Genomic DNA, 14,826 nt, shown 5'->3' on the forward strand with positions numbered 1-14,826 from the left:
AGAAGGAAAAAAAAAAGGAAAAAAAAAAAAGGAAAAAAAAAAAAAAAAAAAAAAAAAAAAAAAAAAAAAAAGGAAAAAAAAAAAAAAAAAAAAAAAAGAAACTTTCGATATTGCATAAATCACCATTTTAAAATATCCATATCACTTATTACTATTGGAACGTCTACCATTTTAGTTGTCACACCAAGGGGGAATTAAATTATTTTCACCATTATAAAAAGGCAGCAAAAAAAATATATGTATGTATGCATGTATATATGCATATATATATATATATACATATATATGTTAAAAAAGGTGATAAAAATAATAAAGTATCAATCAGCTTTAAAAAACTATTTATGCGTGTGTGTGTAGATGGGTATTGTCACTTGGCTTCTCTCCCCAATGCACAACCCCCCAGGGAAACCTGCTACATGCATTCCGCATGTGTGTCATGATTGCATGTGTATGAACATTGACACATAACTAAACATACATTTAAAGGTTCGCGTGATGATACACTTTGGAAAAGAACCATTAGTACACACATTTGGAGTTTAATTCCGTGTGTATCCCATCACCTGCGATTAATATTTTCTCGGATCAACACAAAGGAATGAGTTGTGAGGAAATTTCAAAAAAAAAAAAAAAATAAAATAAAGGGACACAGTAAAAGTGATAAAGAGAACGGTCAAACGAGCATTTAAAAAAAAAAAAAAAAAAGAGTAAAAGCACATGCAGCAAAAGTGGCAAACGTAGCAAAAGTGGCAAACGTAGCAAAAGTGGCAAACGTAGCAAAAGTGGCAAAAGTAGCAAAAGTAGCAAAAGTGCAAAGCTTGAAGGGCTACTGCTGTATGTGAAAATTCCACCAACTGCAGATACCTTTGACCAGATATCTGTTCCATGCTGTGCAACCCAACAAACCTGCACGCATTTTCCATGAGAATGCATGTAGTTTTAGTAAAATTGTGAAATAAGTCGAAAAGGCATAAAAGTGCATACATATACCTGCCAGTCTCTAATTTTTTTTTTTTTTTTTTTTTTTTGTGGGTTTATCACCTCCCTTATGTTTTGGTATCCTCTTCATCAGCACTGCAAACTTTCGTGAAAGTTCTCCATTTCAACACACCTTGAAAAGCACACAAAATGAATTTCATTAAAAAGAACATATTGAGTGGAAAACTTCCAACCACCCTAAGAATAAAATATCAGTCCATGAGCCCCACAAAATTTTGCGTAATAAATCATTTCAGCACAGACAATGAACACAAAAGGAAAAGTGATGAGAAAAGTGAAACAAAAATGAAGCACGATAATGTTAAAGAAAAAAAACCAAATGGATTACAAATCGACTGTGAAATTAAGAGTCCTTTGAAAGAGTTTTTAAATACTGACACTGCTTCAAGAGTTTATGTTTTGAAGTATGCATGGAAATATATTAAGGAAAATAATTTACAAAATCCAAATACAAAAAGGAAAATTGTACCAGATGAAAAGTTGAAGCAAGTCCTGGAAAAGGATGAAGTGGATATGCTAGAGGTTCCCAAGTTGCTCTTCAGACATATGTCATCCATTCGGAAGGATTAAAAGTGTCATGTAAATAAATCTCATTCAGAGTGGTGGTTAACTGTTATTAACATTGGACAGGTAGTATATTTCACACATGATCGAATCAGCCCTGCAACCTCTCCCCCAGCTTTTTAGTACTTTAAACTTTTCCCGAATTTGCAACCCCCCTTTCGTTGTGCCAGTGTGCGTGCATTATTATGTATGTACATACATGCGTACATGTGTACATATATGTATTTATCCTATTATATATATATATATATATATATATATATATGTATATAACCCTCTTGTTAAGTAACTTCAAACAACCATGGCTAAAGAAATCCCTACTTTTTACAAAGTTTCCGAAAATAGAGTGCGGGGGTCCATATTTTCTACACATTCTTCGCACACACGCATAGGAGAGATTAAAAATTTTAGCCATATGTACACATATAAGGCATGTTAAAATGTGAATATATTCATTCGCCCAAATATACCAAACACATTCCAGTCAAGACATTTTATAAATTCCCACCCATGCGTATTTATACAGATAACCATGTCTAACGTGCAAAAACGAGCGACTGTGAACGGGTACATGCCCAGATTTTATTGAATGCAGAGATCTACAATTGGTGAACAAATATATGCATGCAAATCAGAACATATCAGCGTGTTAGCGTCTTAGCATATCAACATACCAACGTATCATATTTGTAATTTTATTTTATTTATTTTTTCTTTTTTTTAAACCGTATTTCTCCCCTTTTTGTAAATATGGAAAATCAAATAAACATTTAAACAAATTTGTCCAACTAGCCAAAAAGGCAATTCTTGTGTGCAAAAAAAAAAAAAAAAAAAAAAAAAAAAAAATATGAACGAGTCAGGAAAAAATTTCAAAAACATTTGCAACAATTTGTTTTGTTGCAGAGATTAGTAGATAGTAGTAAAACCCTTTCCATACTTTATGTAGTGGCTTTTTCATGTGCATTTTTATAGAAAAATACAAGCGCGAGCATTACAAAAGCGGTAAAGGTGGTCAACAAATGGAGGAATAAAATTAGGGGGGGGGGGGGGGGGTCATTAGCGAGTAGATAAATAGGACAATAAACGAATACACCTAGGGTGGGGAAAACAAACCGCTTTCTAGAGGTGATCAATGAATTCACTTCAAAATTTGTCACTCGATAAAAACATCGAATTTTAAAATGAAAAACAAAAAAATTAGGGGATGAATGTGCATATTCGAGTGTAAGATGAGCATGACGTTATGCATAAGTGCAGATCGACATGCACATGCATACATATATGTGTGTGCTGTGTTATCATATTCCATGACGTTGGAGCGTTAACTATTTCTGTTGAAATTCACATTGCTCAATAACTTCTTTACAAAATTTAACGTATTCAAGGCACTAAACATAAATGTGTGGTCGCTAATCGAAATAGAAATTATTGAAAAACCAAGTGCTCTCAATAATCTTTTCTTGAAAAGGGAATTTGGGTTGTAAAGAATTAATTTTCCTTTTTGAAAAAAGTGACTGGGTCCATCTATTTCTATAACAACCTATGCAGAGAATGTAAAAAAAAAGGAAAAATAGAATGAGAAAAAAAAATCGTGCAAAACATGCATATGTGCTATATCATCCAAGCGAGGATGTATACCACAAATATGCACTTTATTAATAGTACAACAGCAAAATTGCAAAGAATAGGAGCGAAGTAGACTGGGCAACTAATACTCATGGTGATTGAATAGCATAATCAAACGGGTAAAACGATAAGATGTGCGTGTCTGTATGTGTGTGTATTCACGGGAGAAGCAGACCTTTGAATGGGGTATGTATATATCCACAAGAATGGAATCCAAAATAAAATACTCATTGTAGTGAAATATGTTTAAGTGCTTCAAATCATTAGAGATTTTTTTATGTACAGATGATGAAATTTGATTTTTTTCTTCTTTTCTTTGATTTCTGGCTAGCTGTTTTTTCCATATATTTAATGTGTTTACAGAAACTTTAAAATATTTTTCAAAAGTGTGTTGTATTTTTCTTTTTAAGTGTGCAGTGTTATTCATATGAGCATTATGCACCATTATATGTTCACAAGTTCTGGATATTTGTGTGGATTTTTTTTGATTATTTCTCATAAGATATAAACAGTATGAAAAGGACGCTTGGTATAGCTGAGACTGATGAATTTGAGATATGAAAAATTGTAACTTAGTGGAGTTTTTTTTTTTACCATATTTTATAAATCTTTTATTACATTCGTATAAACCGTTTTCAAATATGGTATTTGTAAATATGTTCAAAATGGATAGGCTCCATAATATATTAGCTATCGATTGAATTTCACACTTTGTCCATTTTATAGTTTTTTCTTTCAACTGAGATTCAAATAATTCTACTAATTTTAGAACTACTACACTGTTATTTGTGTCATTATATAATGATGCAAGATCTTCGTTTTTTCTTTTGTCATTCAATTCTTTCATAAATTTCTCGTAATTTTTCTCATCCATTTGCGTCCCGTTCGAGTTGCTGCTCTCCGTGGGGTTTTCCTCAGCGTTCTTCATCCTATTAACACTTACGCATGATTCATCATCACTTGGTATACCATACACATGTTTAACTTCATTAATCGTTTTATTTTCTTCACCTGTTTTTGTGTTACTTTTTTGTTCCTCCTTTGGAATACCCCTCAAGAAGACTCCGTTGTTCAAATCGACGAGAGAGTAATTATTACTATTATTATTTTTTCCATTATTATTATTTCTGTTATTTTTTTCTTCCTCTTCTAGCCTACTCCTAATCAATGCACTATTTTGATTTCCATTTTGATCATCCAAGGCAACGAACGTGTTACCCTCCTGTGTCCTTCTCATATTATTTACCTGTGGGGAAATGTAATTCACCTTATTTTCCTTCAGATTGTATATGTCTAGCTGTACATTTATGCCAAATTTCGTTATATCTTGTTTCTGTTTCAACCCAATGTATTTCTCTTTATGTGAATATCTCATCAGTGGAAAGACGTACTGTCCATCGATTATATGAACATATGGCTTACAGTAGAATGATAAATTCTCTTCCTCGGTGTGTTTCTCTTCATTTTGATTCATCTCAAAATTTGAATTTTTCTCCTGGGCGTCGTCTGCCTTTATGGGTATGCAATGATTCAGATTGACCTCTGTCGGTTCCTGAAAATTGCAACAATGAATGGTTTCCTCACTTCTAGGCTCACCTATATTCTCCTCGCTAACACCAGTGCATTGGTAGTATCTGAGGGAGTGATGAGTTGGAAGATCTCTATAGAGACCCAAACCTATATTTGCACAAGGCCAGAAGATGCTAGACCAAATTCGCATAGTCATTTTTTGTCTTTCATTTGAAATTCTTTTGAAAGAATATAGGAGGAAATTTTCAAAAAGCAGAAAGGCAGCATATTTTTTATGACTCCCCTTTTGATTATCTGTGCATATATTTTCAGTGGTGAGAGTGGAATCTGAGTTCTTATTAGTTATATCTAAAAAGGTAAATTTTTTGTGAAATACATTTTTCTCTACCGTGGTTTTATTTGGACTTGGTTTATTAATTGTTAGATAGTCTCCTTTTAAATCAAATTTGTTAAAGTGTCTATTCTTGATTACATCTAAAATATCATGATTGGAAGAATCAGATGCAAATCGTGATAAACTATATAGAATAGTGGATATATCTTTTAATTGCAATTTATCAAATATGCCCAATGCATAGTTATATAAACTTATTAATAAATCATAATTGCAATAATTGGAAATAGCAACTGACCATATGACATTGCTAAATTCTTGTGCATTAAATTTATTTTCCTTTAAATGTTTTGTCAATAATTCGTACACTAGTATGAATTCATCTTTTGTTTTAATGAGTTCTTGTTTAATTACACTGAAAGACCATAAGATAATGGAAATTTCTTGTGCTTTGAAATTTATCAAATTTTCATAAAATCTTTTTTTTATATTTTCCCATATATCCGCTTCCCTATTTGACAAGATGGCTGATGCCCATGAAATATTTGCAACATGCTTTGGAATTATTGATTTATTTTTAATCAAATTTTCTTTCAATAATGAGTAGATACTTCTGTACGTTTGTCTTGTTAGAAGTTTCTCGTGATTATTGCACGGGGGTTGATCCGCCTCATCCTGCGTTTCTGCATCTTCAATTTGTAGTGTCTTCATCTCCGGGCATTTGTCACCTCTGGATTCTTCAAACGGTATATTATTTGTGTCTTCATCGTCTTTCATTTCTTTCGTGTCTTCAGCGTCTTTCATTCTCTTTGTTTTCTCTCTTTGTTCTGCTGTCAGAGGAGAGTAGGTTTCCAGCAAGCTGAAGGTTATGGGATCAAAATCGCTACTTGGTGTTTCTCCTCCTTGACCTGTATTCCTAAGAGTGTTCAAGGAATAATTTTTATTTTTAACATGTTTTGCTACACGATGGTAAGCAGTTACTATGTTTACTTCATTGAAAATTTTTATTTTTTCCTTATCACTTGTAGTGTATTCAGAATATTTGTTAATAACGTTAAATAATTCTTCAACAGATAGAGCATTCACTAATTCTTGATTTATTTTTACATTCGGACGAATCCCATTTGAACCATTTGAAGTTTTCTTCTTTATTGAATAGTGAGCCGATTGATAATTCTGAGAAAAATTTTCGCTATTTACTGATTCGTTATGCATATTATACTTGGCTATGTCGAAGCTGTTTATTTCGTTGGTGTTATTCCACGATGTAAATTTGAAATTTTTTACTCTATTATTGTTGTTATTATTGTTGTTATTATTGTTGTTATTATTGGTGTTACTATTGTTGTTATTATTGGTGTTATTATTGGTGTTATTATTGGTATTACCATTATTGTTATTTTTTATTTTATTTTTTTTTTCTTCTACATTTGCACTTATTTTCACTTCATCATTTGAGTTCTCCCACATGTGTGGCTCATCTGATTTGAGACGATTCCAACTCGACTGGATTGTCCTACCCATCAATTCATCATCTCGATCACCACCTTTGTTCTTTTCCATTTGGACGTTATCATGCTGGGTTCTCTCCTCATTATGCTGCCCTTTGTCCTGCCCCTTGTCCTTCTCACTTCCCTTCAGTGTCGAGCGGAAAAGACCAAGTTTAAACTTTCCATTTGTGCATTTCAATGGGGAGAAAAATGGGACCCTCCTTCCCCAGCTGAATCGTTTCTTTGTACTTTCATTTATGTCGCGACGACCCGTTAAGTTAAAGTTAAGGTGCGTGATGAAAATGGAAAAATCCTTTCTCCTGCTATGGATCACATTTTCATTTGTATCTGTGTATGTGTTTCCATTTGTGTATATGGTTGTATCTGCTCTGACTTGCCTCCCAAGGTTATAGTGTTTATTGACAAGTTTTGCACACTTTTGGCGTGGGAATAGGATGTTTCCATTTTTTCTGAACACAGCAAGGTAGTAATAATTCTTGCTCGCCTGATTTGTATTCTTAAAGTAGTGTACCTTAACAAAAAAACAAATAATAATAAGTAGTGTTATCATCCATCCTTTAGAGTTTCTGCGCCCGCTCAATTGTGTGCGTCCCAACATATCCTTAATATAGCTTCACATCGGCTGTTTCAGGTCAGCTGTTTCATGCCAAATTTTTCACGCCAAATGATTCACCCGATTTACATCTTTTATCAAGGTTGTTCATTTTTTTTTTTTTTTTTTTTTTTTTTTTTAAAAAAAATATTTTGTTATGTACACTTTTGGTCAACATCAAGTCAGGGGGGGAAAAAACACTGCCGCCATAAAATATATTGCCGTATCGAAAAAAGAGAAAATAAAAATAGTAAAGTAGTATGGGAAGGAAAAAAGGGTCACATAATATGGAATATAAAAAAAACAAAAACAAAACAAAAAAAAAAATACTATGCTGTTCTTTTCTATACTGTGCCAGGCCATGCCATGCTGTGCCATGTCATACTTATATACGTACATATGCACCACATATGGGAAAAAAGAGAAATATTCAAAGTATAAGAATCACAAAATTCTCAAGTTGTCAAAATGGAAAAATATGAACGCTGTTAAGGAGCGGTGCAAAAATAGAAGGAAAAAAAAAAAAAAAAAAATAATCTGAATCCAAGTGTCCTAGAGGAGCACAATAAATGGGAACAAACTTTAAACCCCGGTGTTACTTATCGCTTATTCCAATGTCATAGAAGTGACTCTCGATACATGGTCTTCTCGACACTGCTATGAGAGCAGAAGGCTGCAAAAGTAAAATAAAAAAAAAAAAAATAAATGAAAATAAATAAGGAAGCATTTTTTCAAGAATAATGAAACGTTTTTTTAAAAATTGTAAAATATTTTTTTAAAGGTAGTGAAATATTCTTGAAAAAACACACAACTGTAAATGTGGCTGCCAAATGTTAAATCATATTGCAGCGACAATGCATCTGCAAACGGAGCTTTCGTTTGCAAAAATTTCTTTTCCTGCAAGAGAGGGGAAATAAAGAGAAAAAAAAAAAAAAAAAAAAAAAAAACTCTCAATGACTACTACACAAGTATAAATTACCAGAAGCAAAACCACACACATACCTGTCCCTCCAGGTTTCAAATGGATAAAGTCCCCATCCTCGACAGTAATTTCTAGGGAGTTCTTTTTCCCGTATATGAATTTTTCAAAAATGGACTATGGAAAATGGAAAGAAAATGCGGGGGAAAAGACGGAAAGAAAGAACGGAATGAATGAAAAAAAAAAAAAAAAAAAAAAATCAGCTAAAATTAACGTCTCATCCTGCTGCCTTAGTCATTGTCTACTTAGACGCAAAATAAACGCGTACATGTCTTATGTGCACTCACATTATTTTCCATTTTCTTTCTATTTGTTTAAAAATAAAATAAAAAAAAAAAAACTGGTCATATTTGGCCTAGTCAAAACTGGTCACATTTGGCCTAGTCAAAACTGGTCATATTTGGCCTAGCCAAAACTGGTCACATTTGGCTAGTCAAAACTGGTCACATTTGGCCTAGTCAAAAGAAGTAACTTTTCCGCTACGTTCCTCCCTCCCCCTCCTCTATGTGTAAAGATATTTTCGAATATTCTATGTGGCCCAATCGTCTCTCTCCCTCAGGTTTATACTTACCTTTAAAATTATTTTTCCTGTTTTTTTAATGAGAACAGCCTCATGATGATCAATGTTCTTTTTGGAATAGGAACAAATCCATCTCTCCCTGCATGGATTGTGAGGTGGGTTGGGGGTGATGACTATGTGACAACATCTGCTGAATTTATTATGTAACAACTTCTGCGACATTAGCTCCTTCGTTCGAATGCACGCGTACACATCATAATGAGATCACATCTTAGTGTGATAACATCATAATGGGATCACATCTTAGTGTGATAACATCATAATGGGATCACATCTTAATGAGATTACATCTTAATGAGATCACATCTTAGTGTGATAACTTCTTAACGCTACCACGTGGTAATATGCACATTATCACAAATGGGGAAGGGTTATTTATGGGAATGCAAAAAATGGAAAAAAAGTCTTACTCTTCCCCGGAAGTATCGGTGTTCCGTGAGACCTCTGGATTAATAGTTATTAGATCGGCCATTTTTAATGTTTTCCTACTAATTGGACAAGTCAAATTCTTAGATGGTGGATTAGGTTTCTTTTTGACAATTTCCTTTTTCACCTTTTTGTTATGTGCTAGCCAAAAATTGTTTGATATATCATGTAGATTCTTCTGTTCCTCTTTCTACAGAAAATTGAAAAAAGTGAGTCCGCGTGGTGGTAGTGGGGGTCAATATTTAAGTAATGTTCTAAATAAACATAAAACTGTTGCGTTAGGACTCCACATATATTTTGACACATAATAGGGAAGAGGAGGAGAGGAAAAGAAAAAGATGCACAACAGATGTAACGGATCCGAGTCAGTAGGATAGATGTACCCTCTTTCACTTCAAGGAAGAAAGAATAAATAATCACCTGAACATGTTCACAATTATCAATTTTTTCAAGTTCCTCTACAAACTTCCTTTTCTCCAGTTCCATCTGGTAAGAAGTCTCTTCATTTTTTTTCTTCTTCATATCATTAATATATTCATCATATTCTTTTTTTTTTTTTGCGTAAACTTTTTTTTGTGCTAAAAAATTATTGACTATACAGATTTTGCAAAATATATGTCCATGTGGTGTACTCACAGGTTTTTCTGCATTTCTTAGACATATCCAGCATTGTTCAAATTTTCTCATGGAGTCTTTTCCTATTCTTTCTTTTAAGGTTCCTGCATCTGGAGTGCAAATAGATGTTCATTCACCGACATTTGTGCCTGCACATGTATATATATGCACAATGGGATGTAGGAGAAAACAGGTTCTAACCCATAGATGATAAGAAGCAGATGCAGATGCATATATATATTTTTCTTTCTTTAAATTGGTACAAGATACCTTTTTTAAAAAAAAAAAAAAAAAAAACATTTACGCGAATATATAATGATTATTACTAGATAGATGTGCATTTTTATTACCGGTAACTTTTTTCCTCTCATGGTATGTAAATATAGGATTGGCTGTGTTATTTTTGCTATGCCTTGTCATATTCGTTACTTGTATTGAACTTTTTCATTTCACTGGGGAGGGTGAGTTCGGTTAAAAAAAATGGGTGAGAAAATTCTTCAATTTTTTCATAAAAGAAGAAAAAATGACAATAAAAAAGAAAAAAAAAAAAAAAAAAAAAAACAGATAGTATTTTTTTTTTTTTTTTTTCAAATGGAAACATTCTTTAAATGGGTTGACGCTGGATGGATGGTGATTTTCTCCATCTAATTATCATTGCAATGGCTTAAAGATTTGTTTTAATCTACATTCATGATCTGTATTGTTACATGTGTTAATTGATTTCTGCGTATGTTGTTCCTATGTGAAAATGAGGATAATTCGGTCTGGCGAACAGGTGGGAAGTAGAGGGGTTGGGACAAGAGTACAATAACATTTTTTTTCTTACGAATCTATAATACCAGTTACAGTTACAAAATTGTCTCAAGCAGGTGAAATCACATCCCGACGGTATTTATATTTCTGCAGTATTTTTTTTGCAGTGTTTTTTTTGCAGTATTTTTTTTTTGCAGTATTTTTTTTTTGCAGCGTTTTTTTTTTGCAGTATTTTTTTTTTGCAGCGTTTTTTTGCTGTACCTTTTTTCTGTATTTTTCCTTGCTGTATTTTTTTTCTGTATTTTCTTTGATGTTCCTTTTTGATGTAAACTTTTTTTACTTTTTTTGCCCACCCCACTTTTACCTCGCAGCTCGCCTTTTTACTAAATTTTTTAAAGTGCCCAATTGAGGTTATGCATGTTGAAGGAATTTTCCCATCTTTTTTTATGTGTATACCCACCAAAAAAAAAAAAAAAACTGGATGGAACAGTTTTTATATTCATCAGACTTTGTGAATATTTAACTTTCTAATATTCATTCCAAGTTGGTTATGGAAATTGCCCTTTTTTTTTTTTTTTTTTTTTTTTTACTTTTTCCTTGGAATTTTAAGATACTTCTACAAAAAATTACCCACATAACCATGGCGTGATGCAGGATTGAGAGAAAGAACAATTGATACTTTGCTTTTTCTAGTGTGATGCACTGGGGTCTTTTTTTTTTTTTTTTTTTTTTTTTTTTTTTTTTTTTTTTTTTTTTTTTTTTTTTTTTTTTTTTTTGTTTTGTTCTGTATTCCTGCTCATGTTTATGAAGGAGTGTGTGCAAAGAAATGATAATAAATTACCTTGTTGCAATAGCATGAAGTTGCAAATTTCCAAAGCTTCATTCTCTTTCTTCTCACACCTCACTCAATAGTACACTTTCTCATTTCAGCTACATAAAATGAAATCATTTGAGTTTCGAATGATAAAATGTGTAAAAAAATTTTCACCACACCCGAGGGGCAATAATTTTGAGACTTGGTTTTTTCTCGGGAAAAGAAAAAAAAAAAAAAAAAAAAAAAATTGACAAATGTTAAGCATCTTTCCAAGGTTTAATTGCAGCTGCATAAAAAAGAATTATATATTTTTACCTTTGTAATATTTGCATTTTCCATTTTAACACATTTGCATAGTCAGGTGTGTGTGTTTGTGTTTCTGCACGTTCTTTGGCACCTATTTGTGTATTTTTTAATTTTTTAATTTTTTTATTTTTTAATTTTTTTATTTTTTTATTTTTTTATTTTTTAATTTTTTAATATATTTTTTCCCTTTTTGCACGCACGTCCCCTTAGCGCTAGAGCTACCCCCACGTGTTCAACTTACATATCCGGAACGGCAGAAATTGTGCGATATCACAAGTGTATTTTTTTTGTTCTTCCATTTGCTTTCGTTTTTCCTCTTCTTTTGTGTCCGTCTTTTTGTCTACCAAGGGGTGAGGAGAGAAGGAAATTCCTGGATGCATGAAATATTTGCGAGAAGCAGTTAAAATGGTATCCAACCTGTTTGGAACTGATATAAATATTTTAGAAAATAACTTGACGCAAATATTCCGAGACTCAGAAGAATGGTTAACACTTGAATACCTTTTGCAAATGAATGTAAGGACATCGAGGGTTCGACTAGTTCAGGCATGGCACGTCTCACCTGCACATATGATTAACAAATTTCAAAAAAGAAATTCAAATAAGTTCGTTTTGAAATCTTTTATTGATGTGGCATCTTTAGATATGGACAATTCCATTCAGCATGTTTGCACTCGAGGATTTTCTCTCAACCGAAGGGGTCTCCGTCTCTCTGTTGGAAATTTCAAGTAAATAGAAGCAAACCATTTATCGAAAGTCGTCTGACCCATTCTAACTACCTAGAAGCGTGCATGTGAACCATTTTTGCCATTTCAAAATGTTCCTGCGTAACTTTCACGTCTAACCTTCCCACTCAGCATCCCCGGATTTCCCCTGACCACGCTCGGTACTGAACGTGCATTGGTAGAATCAAACCAACTGCCAAACGAGCAGAGTGCAAGAAATAAAGCAAAGAAGACATTGAAGAACATGATGAAACATAGTGAAACTGTGTTATTAACAGGAGAGAGAAGTATATTTGAATTTTTCTTGTGCGACGTAGGTGTGGGTTTATCACTTTCAGTGAATGAAAAAGAAGCTGAAATGTATAATAGAGATACTGTACCATTAGAGTACGACAGTATTTTCATAAATAAAGAAAAAACAAATTCACTCGATCATTCTTTAACAGTTCATTATAACAGCAAAGATGAATCCCAATGTGGCATCCGAAGGAATGATATGTCTAATGAAGGAGATGGAGATAACAACAAAATAAGTATAGTATTAGGAGGGAATACAATGGCATCATGTGGTGTTCTTCCATATTACACATTTCATCATGAATATATAATTTTTGATAATTCACAATTGTTACCTCGTTATTTAATACAGTTTGAATGTGACCCAAACGGTGAAGAACATTTCTCCCTGCCTCTATGTGACTATTGTGGGAATGCTCCATCTGTATTTTATTGCGAATCAGATGAAGTAAAATTATGTGGAAAATGTGATGAAATATTACATTCTCAAAATAAGCTAGTTAAAAAACATATTCGAAAAACATTAAACGAAGATCAAACCACTTCAGGGAAATGTAAAACACACTTACAAAATTATGTGAATATGTTTTGCACAATTTGTCACATTCCTATATGTAATTTATGCGTATCCAACCATTTGCACACAGATTTGAATAGTGATAATTTCTTCTCCTTAAATAACAACAACGATACAATAATTTCATTAAATTTGGCATATAAAGCAATTATAAAACATAGTGCTACACCATCAAAACTAGTTAAAGAAAGAACAAAAAGTTTAAATGACATGCTAAAAAAAATAGATAAGTTACATGAACAGGTCAGGTTAAATATAAACGACGCAGAAAAAAATGTCTATACCATACTTGAAGAGTTAGTGAAACAATTACATACAATAACTGATAAAAAAATGTCTGCTGTTTTGAGTGAAGAATATGAATTGAAGCGACAATTTAATGAAATTGCATGGAACGAAAACTTCTTATTTTATTTACAAACCATACTTCCTCCAGCAGATTTTATGAACGCTTGGCTCAAACATTGCTTGTTCAGGGAAGAAATTGAAAAAAATTCAGCCCACGCAGAAAAAATGAACACGCTTGTATTTCCTGACATGTGCATTCGGGGGAATATAAACCTTGTTACGGAGAATTCAACGCAGCAAGCACTGGTGTGTCACTCGGTTGGTAAGACCTCGGACGAGACACATTCGGGAGAGACGTATTCGGGAGAGACACATTCGGGAGAGACATATTCAGACGTGAAACATGCAAACCAACTGTCATGAAATTCGATCCAGAGATAGTGCTATTCTGTTTGTCCTTCCAAATTGTGTCTTTCCCCACTAGCTCATTCCACTGGGAAAATTTTCTGCAAGTTGAATATAGTTGTTAAAAGGGAATACAAAACTGAGAACACCACGTGGGTATTCATCTTTGGAATGTATGTGTGTCTTAGTTTTTGATAGTGTCTAAAGTCCATCTTGGGAATGTGTATTTCCTCCTCCCCCTTTTTCCTTCAATTTTTTTTTTTTTAGCCTTAATTATACTAATTTTTTCTTCCCGTACACATGTATACACATTTCCCACTGGATGAGATATTGACAGTTTTTCCATCTAAATACATATATACGAACAGATTTGTGGCTTTCTCATGTATATCATATCATGCCAATTTTTCTACATTTTTTTTTTTACATTATAATGTGCATATGTATACTTAAACAAATGCCTGCTTCTTTCTAGTTGTTCCCTTTTAAACACAATACCAAAAAAAAAAAAAGAAAAAAAAAAAAAAATTCAAAAAAATGGGTATTTCTATTTTATAGCTCATCTTCCTGCTGATGTTGTGAAATGAACATTTTTTTTTTTTTTTTTTTTTTTTTTTTTTCTTTCGGAAAACTCATTCCACAAGAAAAAGATGTGTGTAATAAAAAAGTAGTGTTACCATTTGTATGTCATAAAAAAAAGGGAACGGTTTTAAATTCAAATCAAGAGAATTTGGTTTTACCCACTTTTTTAATTATTATCTCTATTGAAGAGAAATTTTGTTGACTCACCCATGGACCTCAACTCATGATCTCCATAGCTTATGGCCGATTGTATACACATTTCTACACGCTAGATTCAATTTCCATTTATTTATTATTTGTTTATTTATGTATTTTTTTTTTTT

General features: G+C 32.6%; 4 protein-coding genes across 4 annotated transcripts; 2 read left to right on the forward strand and 2 right to left on the reverse strand.

The window, feature by feature from the left end:
* Window positions 1–1,128: 1,128 nt before the first annotated feature.
* PGO_101320 (SWIB/MDM2 domain-containing protein) lies at window positions 1,129–1,569 on the forward strand (the record flags this gene model as incomplete). The annotated part of the gene is made up of 1 exon (XM_028688163.1): window positions 1,129–1,569. One exon carries the CDS (start codon window positions 1,129–1,131, stop codon window positions 1,567–1,569), a length of 441 nt encoding a protein of 146 aa, XP_028543964.1.
* Window positions 1,570–2,884: 1,315 nt separating this feature from the next.
* Window positions 2,885–7,162, reverse strand: PGO_101330 (hypothetical protein, conserved; the record flags this gene model as incomplete). Its single annotated transcript, XM_028688164.1, has 2 exons — window positions 2,885–3,103; window positions 3,365–7,162. 2 exons carry the CDS (start codon window positions 7,160–7,162, stop codon window positions 2,885–2,887), a joined length of 4,017 nt encoding a protein of 1,338 aa, XP_028543965.1.
* Window positions 7,163–7,773: 611 nt separating this feature from the next.
* Window positions 7,774–10,176, reverse strand: PGO_101340 (zinc finger protein; the record flags this gene model as incomplete). The annotated part of the gene is made up of 6 exons (XM_028688165.1): window positions 7,774–7,829; window positions 8,159–8,252; window positions 8,707–8,794; window positions 9,126–9,331; window positions 9,562–9,866; window positions 10,107–10,176. The coding sequence occupies 6 exons, from the start codon at window positions 10,174–10,176 to the stop codon at window positions 7,774–7,776; spliced, it is 819 nt and encodes a 272-aa protein (XP_028543966.1).
* A 1,858-nt stretch (window positions 10,177–12,034) lies between these two features.
* On the forward strand, window positions 12,035–13,939 carry PGO_101350 (zinc finger protein; the record flags this gene model as incomplete). Its single annotated transcript, XM_028688166.1, has 2 exons — window positions 12,035–12,357; window positions 12,487–13,939. The coding sequence occupies 2 exons, from the start codon at window positions 12,035–12,037 to the stop codon at window positions 13,937–13,939; spliced, it is 1,776 nt and encodes a 591-aa protein (XP_028543967.1).
* Between the last annotated feature and the right edge of the window lie 887 nt (window positions 13,940–14,826).

Source organism: Plasmodium gonderi, assembly GCF_002157705.1.
Source record: "Plasmodium gonderi DNA, contig: Chr10, whole genome shotgun sequence".
Taxonomy (NCBI): domain Eukaryota; phylum Apicomplexa; class Aconoidasida; order Haemosporida; family Plasmodiidae; genus Plasmodium; species Plasmodium gonderi.